This window comes from Chelmon rostratus, chromosome 16 (assembly GCF_017976325.1).
Source record: "Chelmon rostratus isolate fCheRos1 chromosome 16, fCheRos1.pri, whole genome shotgun sequence".
Classification (NCBI taxonomy): Eukaryota; Metazoa; Chordata; class Actinopteri; order Chaetodontiformes; family Chaetodontidae; genus Chelmon; species Chelmon rostratus.
The window spans coordinates 931809-949644 of NC_055673.1; the positions used below are offsets into that span (position 1 = coordinate 931809).

The window sequence follows — 17836 nt, forward strand, 5'->3', positions numbered from 1 at the left end:
GCTGCCTGCGCCGGCCGTTGGCGGGCAGCAGAGGGCGCCGGCATGGCTGCGGCATTAAGACAGGCTCAGCTGGTGTCAGATGCAGGATGGACGAGCAAAGATCAGTGTGCAAAATGTTCGGGAAGCGGCTTCAACGTTTAGGTTAAACGTCCCCGGCGGCGAGTCGATCAGGATTCGGCCTCGATCCTGCGAGCGAAATGTGTGTTTGTGTGCTTCCTGTTAGCCGGTGTGTCTGTTTGTGGGGGCTGGGTTGGGGTTAGAGTTAGGTCTGTGAAACTGCACTTGTTTTGAAAAAGAAGCTAGTCGAGACTCGTCCCCCTGCTTAGTATTCGTCGTCTTGGCGCATTCTGTGCTCTGATGATGGTCCCGTGATGAAGAGCAGGGCTACGTCTACATACTGATGCTTCTGGTGGGAGTCTGAGCTCCAGACTGGACGGGGGGGGGGGGGGGGGGGGGGTCTGACAGCAGCTGCTCAGTCCTGGTTCAGACTACCGGGTCTATGTGGTCAGTCCGTCACCCTGTCGGGTACTCGGGGGTCAGATGGAGGGAGCCAGCAGACCTTTGGTGTGTAGCTCCTCTTCACCGCGTCCTCACAGCAAACAGTGAAGGTCGACCGACAGGAGGCGGCTGGCTGAGTCACAAACACTCGTAAAGGAAGTGAGTCACGTTCTTGGATTGATATTCACAGCAGTTTGATGACGTCCACCACAAAGCAAACAGGAAGTTGCTGGTTTACACGCTGGAGGTTTTAGACGAGGCGAAGCTTTGATGATCATCGGAGGACGGCGTCTTCTCGGGAGACGAGGGATCGCTGCAGAGCTGAAACTCCCACAGATGGTCGGCGGCGTGCGGAGCGTTCTCCTCGGTCGGTGCTCGACCGGCGATCTGTGCCGCCGGTCAGCAGGTCACACCGACGTCCCGCAGCGCCGCCTCAGGTCGAGTGTTTCTACAACAGACACAGGAAGGAGCTGCTGCACGCCGAGCGACACGCTGCAGGGCTTCAACCTGTTGCCTCTGGGTCATTTGAGAGCATCATCAATGTTAACGTGAATCTTCTGCTGCTGCCTGACGCTCCTTTCATCAGCGAGCAGCACTCCGACGGACACTTTGTAGAAACCTGATAAATCATCCAGCGGTCCGGGTCTGGATCCGGCTCCGGGTCTTATTTACAACAACCACACCTTGTGAAGGCAGCTCTGATCCGTTTCCTTCTCCACAGTGAGAGCTCCTGCAGTGTTTACAGCAAATCTCCATGAAGCTGAAATTTGGTTAAAATGGGATTTTTGAGGCTGATATTGATGTTTGAAATCTGATTCATACACGTGTTGCTGTTTTTAATTGTCTGAACATAAATAAGCATTTTTGATAAGGTTATAATTATTATTATGACTTTTATTTTTTCTACAGTTGCGACGAGGAAATGTTCTGTGCTGCGCATTTTACATTCGAAAGTTAAACTGCCCCCTGGTGGACAAACTAGAGGTGACACGTTTCACACCTTTCCTGCCTGTCATCAACTTACAAATACCGGCAGTGAATATGAGCAGGTATACGTGTTGAGTCGTGGTTGCTTGTCTCTGAGATAAAAGCAGAAACTCGTTTTCACCCCCGTCTGTCAGGTCGGGTCATTATCAGGCTGATCTTCATCATCACGTCAGTGAAAAGCATCCCGACAGTGTGCTTGGAGAGAATAACGTAAATGTACTGAATAAAAGAGAGAGTGCAGTAAAGATCTCGACAGGATCTCTGAGTGTGCAAACCTCTTTCATCTGAAATACTCTCAGGCCGCAGCAGCGCCCTCTGATCCTCTTCGTCTTCGTCAGTCGCCGCACCTCATTAGCCTTCACTCGGGCAGATACGTGAACATAAATTTACTCATGCGGCCATTACGAGGACTCCACGCTGTGGTTAGTTATTCTCTCTAGTTTCTAACTGATGATATTTACAGGCTGCAGACGCTCTGCGGCTCCCCAGGATTAAAACAACTCCTCCCCCGAGAGACTGATATGAAAATAATAACTGACGGGTTTTGCTGCAGATCGATTGTCATGAAGTGTTGTGGAGTGGGCGCGAGCTACCTGACACTTTGGAGTTATTGATCGGGAGGCGGCGCCGGGGAACACATCTGATTTCACAAGCTGTGTGTGTGTGTGTGTGTGTGTGTGTGTGCGCGTGTGTGTGTGTGTGTGCGCATGTGTGTGCGCGCTGCTAAAATCTCATCTTGTCTCGGCATATTGATGGACTCCCGCGCTGAAACACGGGGGATTTCATCTTGAGCCTCGACTCTCGTGTCTTGAATTCAGAGTCGGACTAAAAGCATTTGGGAGATTAAAGAAGCTCCTAAAGGAGTTCCTCTGCTGCAGGTTTTGGCCCATTAGCTATAACCCATCGCCACTTGAAGCCCTTCTTCCCAAATGTGCCATATTTACATACAAAATTAGGGCTGTAACGGCTCAGTTTGGACCTCTGGCTTGGGGTCTCAGTCGATAAGATAAGATTAAATATACTTTTATTGTCCCCGTGGGGAAATTTTTCCTGGACCCCGCCCAGCTGCAGTTTACAGGTGTAAACAGAAATAAGGGAACCAAACAAGAAAGTACAGCAGCGACATACTTCACAGAAGTAAATATATATATATATGTGTGTGTGTGTGTGTGTGTATATATGCATATGTATATATGCATATGTGTATATATATATGTATGTATATATTGTTATGCCCCGGTCTAGGGGAACCTTTGACAAAACATGATGAGGTGCTCCCCCAGTCTTCCCACTCCAAGAAAGCCAGCAACAACAAGGCAGGTTCAAATAATAGGAGCAGTTTTATTGGCTTCAGAGGGAGAAATAACAAACAAAAACACTGTAGATAGCCCGAACTTACCTAACCAAAAGAAAAGGGAAATAAATGACAACTGATAGGCCTACCTCCTATAAATGAGGAAACAAATCAAAGGCTTCTCCCTCCTACTACTGCTCACTTTTGCTACTTAAAGGAATTTAATAGACTTTGACATTCACCATGATTCACACGACACACGCTACAAACGGATCGTAAGATGCTGCCGTTCACAATGATGGCCTGGCATTTCCTGGTGGTGGAAAGGCTGGAGAGGAGGGAGCGCGCAGTCCGCTGTTCAAATAGTGCGGGGGATCCGCCCCTTGACCAATCAGGCGCGGCAATCAGACCTCCCAAGGGACACACCTGCTCCTCGTTCACACATCATTGAGGACACACACACACACACACACACACACACACACACCTAGGAGAGAGGGGAAAACTGAAAAAACAGACAAAGCTAAAATATGAACCACAGGGTCATAACAATATGTATATAAACAAAAGTATATTTCAAATATATATATACACACATATGTATATACATGCATACATATACACACCTATATACAAGAGAGATATAAACAGATTATATTGCATCATGTATCTTATAGCACTGAGGTGCTGTTGGTTGTTCAGCAGTCTGATGGATGTTGGCAGGAATGGGTTTTTGTGGTGGGTCAGTCTGGTTCTGGGGACCCTGATTCTCCTGCCTGAAGGTAGGAGCTGGACCTCGTGGTGTAAAATGTATAGAAAGATGTCATAGAAAGATAAAACTCATCAGTCCTCATCTTTGGCAGAAATCACCATATTTGTGGACCTTTTTGTGGATTTGGTGGCAACTCCAGGGCCTGTCATCTGACCCAGCTCAGACACCCTGTGGAGGTTTAGACCACTGGGAGGGAGGTGGACCAGAGTTTTACACCAGAAAAAAACCTAAAACCAGAAAACTGCTATACAAAGAGGGACAGAACTCCGGCCATCTATCTTCAGGTCTTCAGGTCTCTGAAAGCTCTGAGATTTTAGTCGTGTTGAGCCGTTTGTTTCAGATCTGCAGCTGTGCCTCTCTCTCATTTCTAAATCGAGTCCGTCTCTGTGCTCCAAGACTTCCATCAAACATGAAGGCAATCGATGTCCGACACAGATATTCCAGCAGTCCTTCCAGAGACGTCCTTCATGTTCGGCCGTCTCGTCTCGATGAGTCTCTTCACGTCGGTCGATGGCTCTCGCTGCCTCGTGGGCGTCGTTTGTCTCTTCAGACACCGTTGGTCAGTGAAGGGAGAGTTCAGACCGGTCGTCGGTTTGTTTGAAGTTAAAGCTGCTTAGCAGGGAGCTAATTAGCTCATTTGAATGTTCGCGTTTAGTTTTTAATGCAAACTGCTGCTGAAGCACATTGTTAGCTGAGCGTGTAGAGCAGTCCTTCAGCAGCAGAGAAGAAGAAGAAGAAGAAGAAGAAGAAGAAGAAGGGACTGCATGTTTCAGGAAAGCTGTTCGAGGCGGTTTGTTCGACCGAAGCAGCGAAGGAGGTGAATGAAAATGAAAGTGAGAGAAGAACCAGAGAGGCAGCCCAGCTCTCGAGCAAAAAATGTGACTCGAGCAAAAAATGTGTGTTATAAATAACATGTGCTGCTGCTGCGGATTGGAGAGCTGGACTGGGCGATCAAGACGGCAACCAGGAAGTGAGATGGGCAGTGACAGTTATCGACTCGGCCTTGAAGAACCGTCTTCAGACAGTAGCCTGGTCTTCATGTGAAAAGGTTTTCCTGCTGTTATCACTCACACGTCACACGTTTCCTTTCTCACCAGCAGTGACGGTGATGTTTTAAAGTTTATCTGAAGCTCATATGAGGCTCCAGCAGAGTCAGACAGGGGAGGGTTTTGGGTTTAATCCAGAATTCCCTCCTCATGTTTCCTCGTTGAGCTGCAGCCGAGAGGCGACGGCGCAGGAAGCGGCCTGATGTCCAGAGTCACTGCGGCTAAACTCATCAGGTACAAAGTTTGGGAAGCACAGAAAGTTTGATGTCAGTGTTCCTCAGCACTTCCTCCTCCTCTTCCTCCTGCTCGTCTTCCTCCAAACGGAGGGTGTGATGAGTTCCGATCAAACGGCGGAGTCGGCGGAGGAGCAGAAGTTTTGTTCTGGTCCACTTCGTTTGCTTTTGTACCCCGACGCCTCAGTTCAGCTGGAAAACGGCTGAAAGAGGCAGGAAGCCGCTTCCCACCTTCATGACATCACACACGCACTCAGACAGGAAACAATCAGCGGCAGAAGAGACGAGTGGCGTTTTTAATCCAGACGACGGCAGCGTGCAGAGACGAAGATTAAAATGGACAGGATCAGCCGGCGGAGATGAAGAGAGACGAGGAAGGAGACGGAGAGGGAGGTGAAGACGTGATGCAAGCGGTGGAAAGGAAGGAAGAGGCAGACCGAAGATGAGAGATGAAGAATCACAGAAAAAGCTCCGATAGAGATATCTGTGTCACCGAGTTAAAGGAAGAGGAAGTCGAACCAGGAGGAAGACATACAGAAGCAGACAGATAAAGACGGCGGTTAATTGTCTCGCAGACACTTCGGATGCTACGCTCCTGTCTGATGGGCGTCGAAGTGATTTATACTTCAGGCTCGGTCAGTTCTGCCTTTGGCTTTCAGCTTCAGTGGATTCACAGACTTTAAAGGCTAACAGATCTACAGCCTCATGTCTTTGTAGTCTTCTGTCTCTTTTAATAATCAGAACACAAAATGCACTCATCATTTATTTACAACCAATTTGCTTCGCCAAATATGTTCTAGAGGAAACATAATTGCTGTCCAGAAGTCACAGGAAGCTGAGGAAGGTGAGGACTCTGACGCTCTCTCTAACCTTGCAGTGTGTTCGCTGGTGTTTCCGGGGGTCGATACAGCTGCGGATGTGTCATGTGACGTGCTGATCCTTTGTTTTCATGATTGGCCAAATGGTGATGCTGCAAGGAATTGTGGGATGGTTTTATCTAAAGCATTGAGAGATTTTAAACAGCATCGCTGCCACTTGGATCCAGGTCGTTTCACTCAGTTTGGAAGAAGACGATTGGACGACGTGTTTTAAAGTAGCACGAAGCCCTCGGTGTGTCAGAGGCAGCGGTGTGAAGTCTGATAAATGTCCTCAAGTGATGCCACTCGAGTCGGCATCAGTTAAAGACTACAAGTTTGAAACAAATCTGTTGGTGTGGAGTCCGATAGCAGGCTACATTAGCCACTGCTAGCATGACACTCCCCAACTGTCAGTGGTCAAGTTGCATTGTTGGTAATTTACACATTATTGATTAATCTGCGGTTTATAATAATCTGCCACGATCGGATGATTAACCGTTTGGTCTCGTGAGAAATGCCCATCACAGTTTTCCCAAAGTGACGTCTTCAGACATGTTTGAATCGATCATCGGCGATCAGTTATCAGTTAATTGATGAATGGTTGCAGCTCTGCTTTTGACTCGGTAGAAGAATGTGAGGAAGAACAGGGTATCTGAGCCTCTGCTGCATCAGATTTGATCTTTTTTTAACTGCCCAGCCGACTCCCACAGTGTTCTAGCAGCGTGATGCTGAATCAGTTCAGACAGAAGAACCTCAGCTTCCCTCGTTCTGAAGGTTCCGACTGAATCACTCGGTTCTCGTCAGTGGATTTAATTTAAACACGAGATACTTGTGCTCAAAAAGAGGATTTATTCTCAGTGAAGAACCTTGGAGCTCTAATCTGCCTCTATACCTGCCAAAGAGCAGTGATTCCTAACACGTCTCTGAGGGTCATCAGGTGGACACTTCCCTTCAACGGTGTTTCGCCTACTTAGTCCCACGACACCTCCAGGAGGCTAGGCGGTGAACTCCGGCGTCCCAGAGTCACCCCCCCAGTGCCAGTTCACACTGCTCCTACACAATCCAAACAGCACTGCCACGTTCAACTGACCCAGAGATGCTCCAGGTAGTGGCCAGTACCGATGCTACCATTTAGCTAATGCTAATGCTAATGCTAACACTAAGAAGAACAAATGAAGACAATACAGTTCTGATGCTACCATTTAGGTAATGCCAATGCCAATGCTAATGCTAAATGCTAACTGCTACCTGCTAAGAGGAACAGAAGAAGACAACACAGTTCCGATGCTACCATTTAGCTAATGCTAATGCTAATGCTAACCGCTAAGAAGAACAGAAGAAGACAATACAGTTCCGATGCTACCATTTAGCTAATGCTAAATGCTAACCATTACCTGCTAAGAAGAACAGAAGAAGACAATACAGCTAGATTCACCTATACTGTTAATGTTAACTGCTAGATGCCAATGCTAACTGCTAAGATACTATCATACTACCTCCGCTTTAGCTATTGTTAGCTGCTACAATGCTACCACAGGCCTAGATGCCACATGTAACTGCCGATTGCCACACTACCATCATCTACCCCTGCCTCTCACCAACTGCACCAAAAGTGGGGTGTGGGAATACAAACCCTGGTTCGGGTAGGGGGTAGAAAGTTTAGTGGGTGCTGAAGGTGGAGGCCTAAACCACAGACCAGATTTAACAGCCTCGTCTAACATTTCCTTCAAGAAGCATGAAGAGTGATGGATTGTCGCAGAGCTGCAGATGTTCAGACTTTCTACTCTTCTAAACATCCACTTCTCATCCATGTTGGCTGGAGTTCCACTTACTCACTTCTTCTGGAGCTTTCGAGCGTTTCACACAGTCCTCATCCTTGGACTAATCTAAAACCAGGCTAGTCTAAAGCCAAGCTAGCAGCATGCTAACTGTCTCACAATGATAATGCTAGCATGCTAGGTTGTTTAGCTGGCGTAATATTGGCCATGCTCACAAGCTTAATTCAATATGTCAGCACGCTAACATTTGCTAATTATGACGGATAAAGATGAGACTGCAGTGAAAAGAAAGTGAAGAAGAGGAGAATCAGGGAGATTGAAAGGATTTAACACAGAGAGCATCGTTAGAGCGAGCAGAGCAGGAAGATTTGAGGGAGGAAGAGGATGGACAGAGTCCACGACGACGTGAGCGACCTTCCTGAAGAGAGAAAGTCGTGTCTAAATGTCTCGCGGTTCCATGTGATTGATCAGCAGACATCATTGCCTTTAATCAGCATCATAATGTGTTAGAACGTGTGTGAAAACTGGTGTTTGTTGCGCCCCAGAGGCTCATGGGAGAGCAGCCAGCGCCGTCCTGCGTGCTCTGCACTGAACTGAACTGAAATGGAACAAAGTTTGACCAAGTTTGGTGATTATCCTCCATTAGTGTCGGCGAGGATCACATCACGGCAGCGCTGGTCTTCGCAGCCTCTCGTCCCGCATCCGATCTGCTTCTGTTAACGTCAAACCCTCAGACACAACCCGGCGCGGTCCGAGTCCCTGTCCTAGATCTGCAGCGTCCTCAGCGGGGACGGAAAGGAGGGTCGAGCCTCGTCATTTAGATTTTAGCTTCTCTTCGGATGAATTTTAACACAACTGACCAATCAGGTGTTTCAGGAACCAATCAAAGTTTGAGCTCTAGAAGACAAACCACAGAAGAATGGAGAGACGTTATTCAGAGCTTCACTCAACTGAAAATCTCTGAGCTGAGTTTAGTTTCTCAAACTTCTGCTGATAAGTGGAAGGTTTCCTCCAGGGAGAGAGACAGACAGAGAGACGGAGAGACAGAGGGACGGGGAGACGGAGGCTGAGGGAAGAATGGAAAGAGCTGCAGAGAAAACAAAAGTTTAACAGCTTATGTAACTTCAGCTGGAGAGACAGAGAGAGACAGAGACAGAGAGAGATAGAGACAGAGAGAGAGACAGACGGAGAGAGACAGACAGAGACAGAGAGACAGACAGAGAGACAGACGGAGGGACGGAGAGAGAGAGACAGACAGAGAGACTGAGAGAGAGACAGACAGACAGACAGACAGACAGAGAGACAGAGACAGACAGAGAGACATACAGAGAGAGACAGAGAGACATACAGAGAGAGAGAGACAGACAGACAGAAAGAGAGAGAAAGACAGAGACAGACAGAGAAAAGAGGAGAGGAGGAAAGTAAAAAGGTGGGAGCAGAGGAGAGAAAGAAGAGGGACAAACAGTCGAGTTGAGCGCCAGATGGATTTGGTTGTCGTGGCAGCAAGTCAGACGTTTCCCTGGAGACCATCTGTGTGTGTGTGTGTGTGTGTGTGTGTGTGTGTGTGTGTGTGTGTGTGTGTGTCCGGTGAAGACACCTGCTTTAACACTGATGGAGACCGAGAGACGAGGTGAAGCTGTAACTTCCTGGTTCTGGTCCAGATCCCGTCAGCGTTGTGTAGTAAATAAGAGTCCTGAAGCTGAACCTCTCCCAGCAGCCCGTCGTGGTTTCGCTCCATATGTTCAGAAAAGGTTGTTTGTTTGTTCAAGGAGGACCTCGACTCATTGGTTACTCAATATTTCTGCTTTTAGCGGCCTTTAAGAACAACATTTCCCAGAAGCCCGCAGGCTTTTGCTGGCTAAGACAATATAACAGCAGGGCTGAACGGCGAGCAAACAGTTAGCTTAGCTTAGCATACAGACCGGAAACAGGGGGAACAGCTAGCTTAGCTTTGTCCAGAGCTAACAGAATCCACCTACCAGCACCTCTAAAGCTCACCGGTGAACAGGTTGTATGTGAGACCGGACTGTCGGCGGTCGAGTTGCATCGTGGGTAATGTCGGCAGCAGGTGAGTCTGACAGTGTTACATGAGATCATAACGAGGCCTCGAGGAACTCGTCTGTTAAGACATTTGAACAGATGTGTGATGCGCACCCACTCAGATGAAGCTGTTCTCTCTGCGTCTCTTCTTCATCACCTTCCCTCAGTCTGTACCTCTGACCTCTCTAATAGCTGCACCACTCTCACCTGTGGGCGTTCAGCACCTGCCGCCGCCTCATTGGACCTTGAGTTTCCGGTGCAGGATCGTCGCCGCTGTCGGCTTTAAACTCGCGTAACGTCTGACTCGGCGCCTCGAGAGCCGAGCTCGCGGAGAACAACGGGAAACGAGGCGTTCGCTGCTCCGTAGCTCACAGATACGAGTCTTCGCCACAGAGCGCCGAATGTCAGTGACACGGATTGGTCTGGATTTATCAAAGGGGAGGGACTTATGTCTCTGCATCGGTCGTGATATACTGTGAACGCGACAGCATGACACCTTTGTTAGTTTCCCTGAGTGTGATGTAGCACTGATCCCAAGTCATTCGCTGAAGTATCGAGTGAGTGAAGTCTCGTGTCCTTCGAGACGAGTGGAAGTCAGGTCTTCAGTCATCTGCTCAAAGCGAGTCCAGATCTTTCTGAAGGTTTTCCAGCATTAACTCACTGAGCTGCGTTTTTCCCCAAGTCTGAGTCAAGTCCTTCGAGTTCCTGATCCCTCAGAGCAGCTCGAGTCGCTGAAGAGCGTCGCCTCCCGCTGATTTCCAGCATTGTGAGTTCACACTGAGCTGATGTGATCCGACACGTCTCGAGTCTGTCAGAGCGACTAGAAGGACTCCGTGAACCGGAGATCACACCAAAGATAACTGCTCATCGAACCTCGCATGTCAGCAGGAGTGCATCATGGGAGTGCACAGAGCCTGTGCACGTTGACTCATTTCACTGAAAGTTTCTGCAGCGTTTATACGTCGTAATTACATTTCACAACATTTGAAACCCGTGAACGCCTCCGCTGTGGAGCTTCAGTGTCGAGAACATGGAAACACAGCTCAGCAACAAGTAACCTGACAGGATTTTATAACTGACTGAGTCTATTTCCATCCCCTCCTCCGAGTCGCTCCCGCTAGATGAGCGAGGCGTTTAGGTACCCCAGAGGGTTCGGGATTTATAGCGACTTCGCAGTCGCGGCGACCTCCTCCCGTTCTCTCCCTCCTCCCTCGCAGCGCAGCCCACGCTGGTGGAAATGCAGCTCGAGAGGCGGAGGATAGATGGTGATGGAGAGAGAGAATGAGTGATAAGGGAGATAAATATTGAGTGACTGAGGGGGCGGAGGAGTTAGCAAATAAGTGAGGTGGAGAGAGGTAAATATAGAGTGAGCGAGGAGAGGGAAGCATAACGGTTTCATAATAAATCCAAACATGGAGAGTTCATTAAATGTGATGGAAATGTTCTCCAGCTCCTCTTCAGGTGCATGATTCATTCAGCTCTTACCGGCTTACGCAGTCTGCATTTATAGTATGCGTAGAGAGAAGGTATCTGGATGCAGGAGGGGGGGTTTAGCGTTAACATTACGGCTGTGAAGTTAGGATATTATTCTATTACTGTTGTTAGATTGATTTAATTTTTATGATACGTGTGATTGTGACACCACAGACGTTACTGTGCTGCTGTAAAGCCTCCTCTTCTTCTTCTGCAGCTCTGCACCTGTATCACCTGTACAAGTCTGTCTGCACAGAGCAGGTGGAGCCAGACAGGAAGTCACACCCCGAAGCGTTGTTGTGAATGCGGTGAATTTTCAATAATGATAATATGAATGAAAGAAAACACCCAATAAACCCGACAAAAAGCGAAAACCGTGTAGCTACGAAGCTTTCTTCATCGTGGTAGAAGCACAAATATGAACCAAATCAGCAAAATCTGAGCGGGTCAGCCGAATCAGGCCGCCGGACCGCTGCTTCTGAAGCGCTGTCGGGACGTCGCGGACGGTCCCGGGGTGAGACAGCGGCGCCCGCGGACCTGCCGTGGCGTGGACCTGCAGTTATAGAACAAGCGTTGGTGAGGTTTCTCTGAGCAATCCAGCCAGTAATCCAACATTAGTACCCTCGTCACGCCGTGAAGGAGCCGGGATGCGAGCTGCTTCTGTCACGTCTTATCAACACGTTTAAATACGGCGTCTCGTCGCTGTCTGCGACAACCAGCTTTTCGCTCGTTTGCTTTGAAAGTGACGAAGGTTTTTACAGGAGTTTACATCACAAAACAAGGGTGAGAGAAGGGCGGGGTGAAGGAGAGGAGGAGGGAAGGATGGAGGAAAAGAGAAAGTGAACAAAGGATCCACAACCAACAGACTGAAGGTGTGAAGAAGACACACATGAAGATAAATCAGTGGTTCAAGCAGGTGACGACTAACAACAAGTCATTTATCAGTTTCATTAAACCAAAAGAAGAAGTTTGAGCGGATGTTCCTTCACTCCGTCAGGCTGAAGGTGATGAACGGAGCTGGAAACCTGTTCGGTTAATAAAGACGTGGGCTGAGGAGGATCAGACTGACGGATGCTTCTGTCTCAGAAAACAAAGCGTCTTTTCCTTCTTTGAAATGTTTCTGGGAAAATATCCGCCCACCTGCAGAAACATGGCCGCGACTCCGGCTTCCTGTCGGTGCTTTTCACTGTAAGTTGGTTCGCTGGAGCGTCGCCAGATGTTTCCTCCTCTGTTTTCGTCTCTGGGTGGAAAAACAGCGTCGTGACCGACGGCGGCGGCCTTCGAAAAAACCCAACTTTGCCAGAAGTTCTCAGTATAACTGTTGAAAGACTTTTGTTTTTGCTTGTGGGCGTTTTTCTCCGAGGATGATGATGGAGGATGGCGAGGATGGCGGACACAGTTACATGAAGTCACATTGGAGAATCGCGCCTTCATGCCTGGACCACGAAACACAGCGTCTGTTATCAAAATGAGCCGCACGAGTGTTTCAACACGTTTTCTGGTTGCGGTTCGGTTCATTTTAGGTTGTTTTCTTGTGAACTTGAGTGAACTTGAGTGGGTAAATGGGTGTTTGAGCCAGCAGTGACGCTGGAGGACATGAGCTAGTTTCGTAGCTGCTGTAATAACAAGTTATCGTGTCACAGATGAGGAGGAATGAGCTGAGTATGTGGTTGATTCAGCGGTCTGTCTGCCTGTCAGAAACCTTCAGTTTGGACTTCGTTCAAACTGTTGCTTCTTCAGTCGCCGTTAAGCTACTGTGAATGAAACTCAGTGGCGTGCACGGGGGGGGGCAGTTTTTGAAAAACGTGGTCTCTTGGACTCCAAAACGCGCGCTAAAGTGCCCCCTGGGAGCCAAAACACGCGTGCTTGAACGCCAAAACGCGTCCTTTTCGCCCCTGCCCTTCAAAAAGTCTGTGCACGCCACTGATGAAACTCAACGCTTCCTGCAGATATTTCACAATAAATGCTTGAAAAAAAGCGAGTATGATACCATTTTAGCGTCCGCTGTGAAATATCTGTAGAGGAAGTGTTGATTTTCAACGACAGCAGCTCAACATGCAAAGTCAAGCCAGTCAGCGTCTGACTGTTAGTGTCAGTGCTGTGAGAGTGGACGTTATACTGAGTGTATTAATACAGCAGTACAGGTGGAGGAAGGCTTCGGTTTGAGAGGTTTGAATTATTCTGCTGTCTGAGCGACAGAATCGGACGCCGCCGGGACACTGCAGCCGTTCTGTGTTGCGTGGCAGTAAAAACCTGATTTGTTGCCCCTTTAAAATTGATTTGAAGGTCAGATGGAAACGTCGGCGGCGACAGAGACGGTAAACAGCCGAGACACGAGCCGGAGACTCTGCGAGGAAAGTAAATGGCTTCATTTCCAGCAGCTGCAGTGAGACAGACGCCGCTTCACTTTCCTGCTGCTCAGGCTCAGAGTGTGTGTGTGTGTGTGTGTGTGTGTGTGTGTGTGTTTCACTTGTCACTGTCTGTCTTCTGATTGGACAAGTGTCACCTTCCTTTATCCCTAATTGGCCGACTAAAAAGGTGAATTTGTTGGATTTTTCTCCTCAGTCGACCTGTGAAAGTGTTCAGCCTTCAGAGTAAATGATGAGCTGGAGATGAACTGTGTGACATAATCTAATTAACGTTGTCTTAACTCTTTATCTGGATACACATCGTTGATTAACTGCCGGGGCAATGGTAACCCACGGCAACAGACACAAGAAGAGGCAGCGTGTCTGTTTCTGTCCTTCGGTCGAGGTTCGATTCTTTTGTTTGCTTAAATTCCTCTCTTTCTTTGTCTTTTCCCTCCTCCTCCTCCTCCTCCTCCTCCTCGCCGTGCAGGGCAGGGTTTGAACAGGATATTGAGGGCGACCACTCGTTTCACCCGGACAGCTGCCACGGTAAGATAAACCTGCAGTTTTACAACCACAACACTGATGATAACAGTTCTAATATGAGGTGTAAACAGTGTGGAAGGCGGCGGATTGTGAAACTACAGCAATGATGCAGGCAATAAACCGGACGATAACTGAGACAGAGGGAATGTGGACGAGTTCAATGTGTGTCTGTGTTGTTTTTGGTGCAGCTGATGTGCTGGCGACCACGCGGAACCAGGAGTCTGCCGCCGACTCCGCCTACGGTAAGAAACTCGCTTTATTTCTGCTTTTATTCCAGTTCGGCCGGGAGGTTCAGGAAAGAGGCAACAAAGGTAACATCTGGTGGGAGCCAGTGCTGGGCGGCAAGCTAGGCTAGCTAGCTCCCACATTCTGCAATACAAACTCAAAACACACAGGAACTGGTGTTTCTGGAGTTGATTATTTCCACGTCCAGCAGCTCCAGAACAACATGACGATCGATGTGGAGTCGAGTTTGTGTCGCCTGATGGACGTCAGTCCAGTATTCTCCCTCTTTTTTTTTTTTAAACTACTTTATTTTCAGGTTTTTTATATGCAACATATAGAAACATACACAAACATGCTGATATACCAACAGTATACAGACATAACAGACAAGAGGGTGAAATGACTCGTCACCCCCGCAAAAAAATAAATAAAAAAATAAAAATAAAAATAAAAATAAATAAATAAATAAAAAAATAAACACATGCAATCATACTTGGCCACGTATAGAGCAGTTTCCACAAATTTAAGCTGTGCATTGTTTAGAGAACTGCGAATACTCATCAAGTTCCCCAACAAACACAGTCCCAGTATTATGCCGAGAGTGAAGCAGGACAGCGAAGTCGTGTCCGGGCGGATAAACGAAGAGCTGAAACTGAAGCTGTGACGAGCTGCAGGTTCAGCTGCAGCTACGTCACGGTTATTAGCTTTAGCATGCTGGATGCTTCCGATGTCGGCCCTCAGCTGTCAGTCAGTCGTTGCCGTGGGAAACGCCCACTCAGAGGTTGGACTCATAATTATGTCTAAAACTGTGACCCCCCCTTTCTGGAAAGTAGCTGCAGGATCATTGCATCTTCTGTCTGCTTGCACAGACTGCCTGAATTTCAGCTTCGAGTGTAACCGGGAGTGCAGCAGATTTATTAGATGATCCTTAAACAGCGGGGGGGGGGGGCGCTCCAGTAAGATACAAATGAAATGAAGCTGAGGGGAGAAACGGGAGGCGGTCCGGCTCAGCGAGGAGCCTCCTCGTCCCCGTTCGACCCCTCCGCTAAAAAGCCCAAACTCGACCGGAAGGAATTTGGTTATTCCCGCTCGATTGACTCGTGTTGACGTACATTATTACCCTCCGCTAGATTACGATCCAGCAGATCAAAGCGGCGCCTCGCGGAGCTGCCTGCTCTGTATTCGTCTGGGCAGCCACTCGACCGTCAGGAGTCCCGCTCGCTCGCCGGCCGAGGCGTCGCCGTTCACGCAGCGACAGCAGGCGCGTGCAGCGAATCCCATTAACTCTGCGTTACTGTAATTAAAGCCAGAGAGGGGACAGAGGGACAGGGACAGACATTTCTGATACGTGGTCTACTTGACACCAGCCGAGTTCATCTGTCTTATATCTGAACTCGAGAGCTTCACGTCAGCAGTGATGAGGAGGAGGAAGGCGAACAGAGCAGGGTAACAACGCCACGAATCAAGAGGATTAAAGAAAAAAGAATAAGATAAATGTTCTTCGTCACCGCTTCTCTCAGTCTGCTCACATTCATCCGGCTCTGGATGACGTGTTTTATCTCTGAGCCTCTTCGTCGTCCGTCGCAGCTTCAGTTCGACGTGTGTCCTTCCTGCTGGGGGCTCGTCGCAGGCCGAGCAGTTGAGATCCTATCAGAGAGCTGCAGCTTCGTCCAGGGGCAGTATGTTAGAGAGCGGTGGATCTCAGAGCCCTCGCAGCTCAGAGAGCCTCGTTCTGTATTCTGCTGCAGAAGTTAATTGCATTCACCTGGAATCTAAATGAGGCCGTTAGACGCCTGGAATGGAAAGTATCTATTAAAAAGACAAGAGAGGAGCCGAAGAGCAGAGAGCCGCTGAGCCCCTGAAGAAACTACAGTTTAATCAAATCAGCTGTCTGCTGGATCTGTTTCAAGTCCAGCACCTGAAAAACCTGCTGCTGCGTTCAGGTTGGACGTTCATGATGTTAGATGAGCGTCCTCGTTCAGCTCGGAGGGAAACCGTCCTGTAAACACGGTGTCACCGTTCATTTCATATCTGTATGTTAGACGAGTCAGGAGGAGTCTGTGGAACAGCTCTGATCATGAAACACGGCAGACAGACCACGTACAGCGGCGATCATCAACTGGTGGTCCGCGGGCCTCATCCGGCCGCACGAGCTTCCCATCCGGCCTGTCCAACATTAATGAATTCAGATAATGAGGCTAATGTTGCAGAACGGTGGACGAGGTTCAGTCCGTCCTGACTCTCATCGTCAGTTAGCTGTTAGCTCTGAAACAAGTCAAAAAGTCAGCAGAACGGATGTTAAGACAAACGACAGTGAGAGCACAGCTGGATGTCTGTAAAATGTTAGTGAACGTGTCGCTATGGCTAACAACAAACATTAGCTTGTTAGCGTGCATGGCTAGCATCAAAGCTGTTGGGTTGAGTTCAGATGGACTTGAGTCTGTACCGACTGTGATGGAGGGTCTGTGATCTGAATCCACATGAAGCGTCTGCTGGTGATCTGTCAAGGAGCTGTTGATGACTCTGGAGTTTCACCTGGGAATGTACAGAACCAGGAAGGCTGCACCTGTCGAGAAAGCTTTAAATCTCTTTGAGAAAACCTCGATGAAGAGCATCTGGAAACATTTGCAAAGAAGTGGTAAATTAACACTGATTACACCTTTAATGTTTTCCAGAATGCTCTCGCCTCGCCGTTTTTAGCTTCAGAGTGTGCACATTTAGAACAGCGAGAGGACAGAAATATTAACCAATAACAGCGTTTCCACACACGCTGAGCTCAGGTGGATTTATATATGAAGCTTCACCTCAGCCTCTAATTTGCCTCCTTAATCACTGAAACAGCAGCAGGATGTCAGAGTAAAGAGAGAGCTTATGAAACAATGGCTTCATGCCTGAATTTCCTTCTCTGAATATTACTGAGCAGCAGAACTACACCTCGCCGTGTGGTGATTAGCCCCGGCTGACTGACGTGATTACAGGCGCAGCAGATGCGAAGCAGCAGGAGACGCGAACGTTGCTCGCGGATTAATTCACATGCTTCCACAGATTCATCTTTTGACTTGCGCTAATTGTGTCCTGATTAACCACGTCATTTAAGTTTGAGGTTTTATTGACGCCTGCAGGGAGCTAATGGCAGCGTAACACAATAAAACCCGGCAGCAGCGTCGGTACACACTTGGTAGCGTTAGCCAAGTTCGGCAGTGCTCATTCTTCACGCTTTCATTGTGAAGCTTCAGCTTAAATATGCAGCGATTAAGCCCGGAGTGAACGGCGGCGGACCGACAGCAGGCACTTCCTCCATAACGGCGTCAGAGGCATTAACTTCAGGGTGTCGGGCAGCCGGGCATGAAGGACTCCGAACACAACGAATGACTGATGTTTTAGCCGGCGCGCACACGAAGCTATCTGCCGCGCTACGCTAGAGTGGCTGTCGTTACTGTAATGACATCGTTTGGCGGGGAACTATTCCCGTAATGACGTTTTTGCTGCAAATTGGTTATTTAATGCACTGCGAGGGAGGCCCCCGTGGGTTTAGTTTGGCTCTGAATGGACATAAATTGGCCATTATGCTGCAGTGTGCCATTAAAGGGTAGTTTTATATTCGATGAGCGCTGACATTGTGCAGAATGAGTTCTGCAAATGCAAATTATGATGGTTCTTGGATGACATGAATGCTGTCTGTGTGCCGTCTGTCTGTGACCTTTACATTACTTACTGTAATGTTGGTGATCCAGGAAAT

At 48.4% G+C, this 17836-nt stretch overlaps 1 protein-coding gene across 1 annotated transcript in view; it reads left to right on the forward strand.

Annotated features, from left to right (window-relative positions):
- Positions 1-17836, forward strand: part of LOC121619238 (semaphorin-6D-like) — a 79032-nt gene that overhangs the window by 39973 nt on the left and 21223 nt on the right. The window contains exons 18-19 of the mRNA XM_041954797.1: positions 13817-13875; positions 14061-14114. Coding sequence (XP_041810731.1) covers positions 13817-13875; positions 14061-14114 — 113 coding nt within the window. The remainder of the gene's footprint in view (positions 1-13816; positions 13876-14060; positions 14115-17836) is intronic.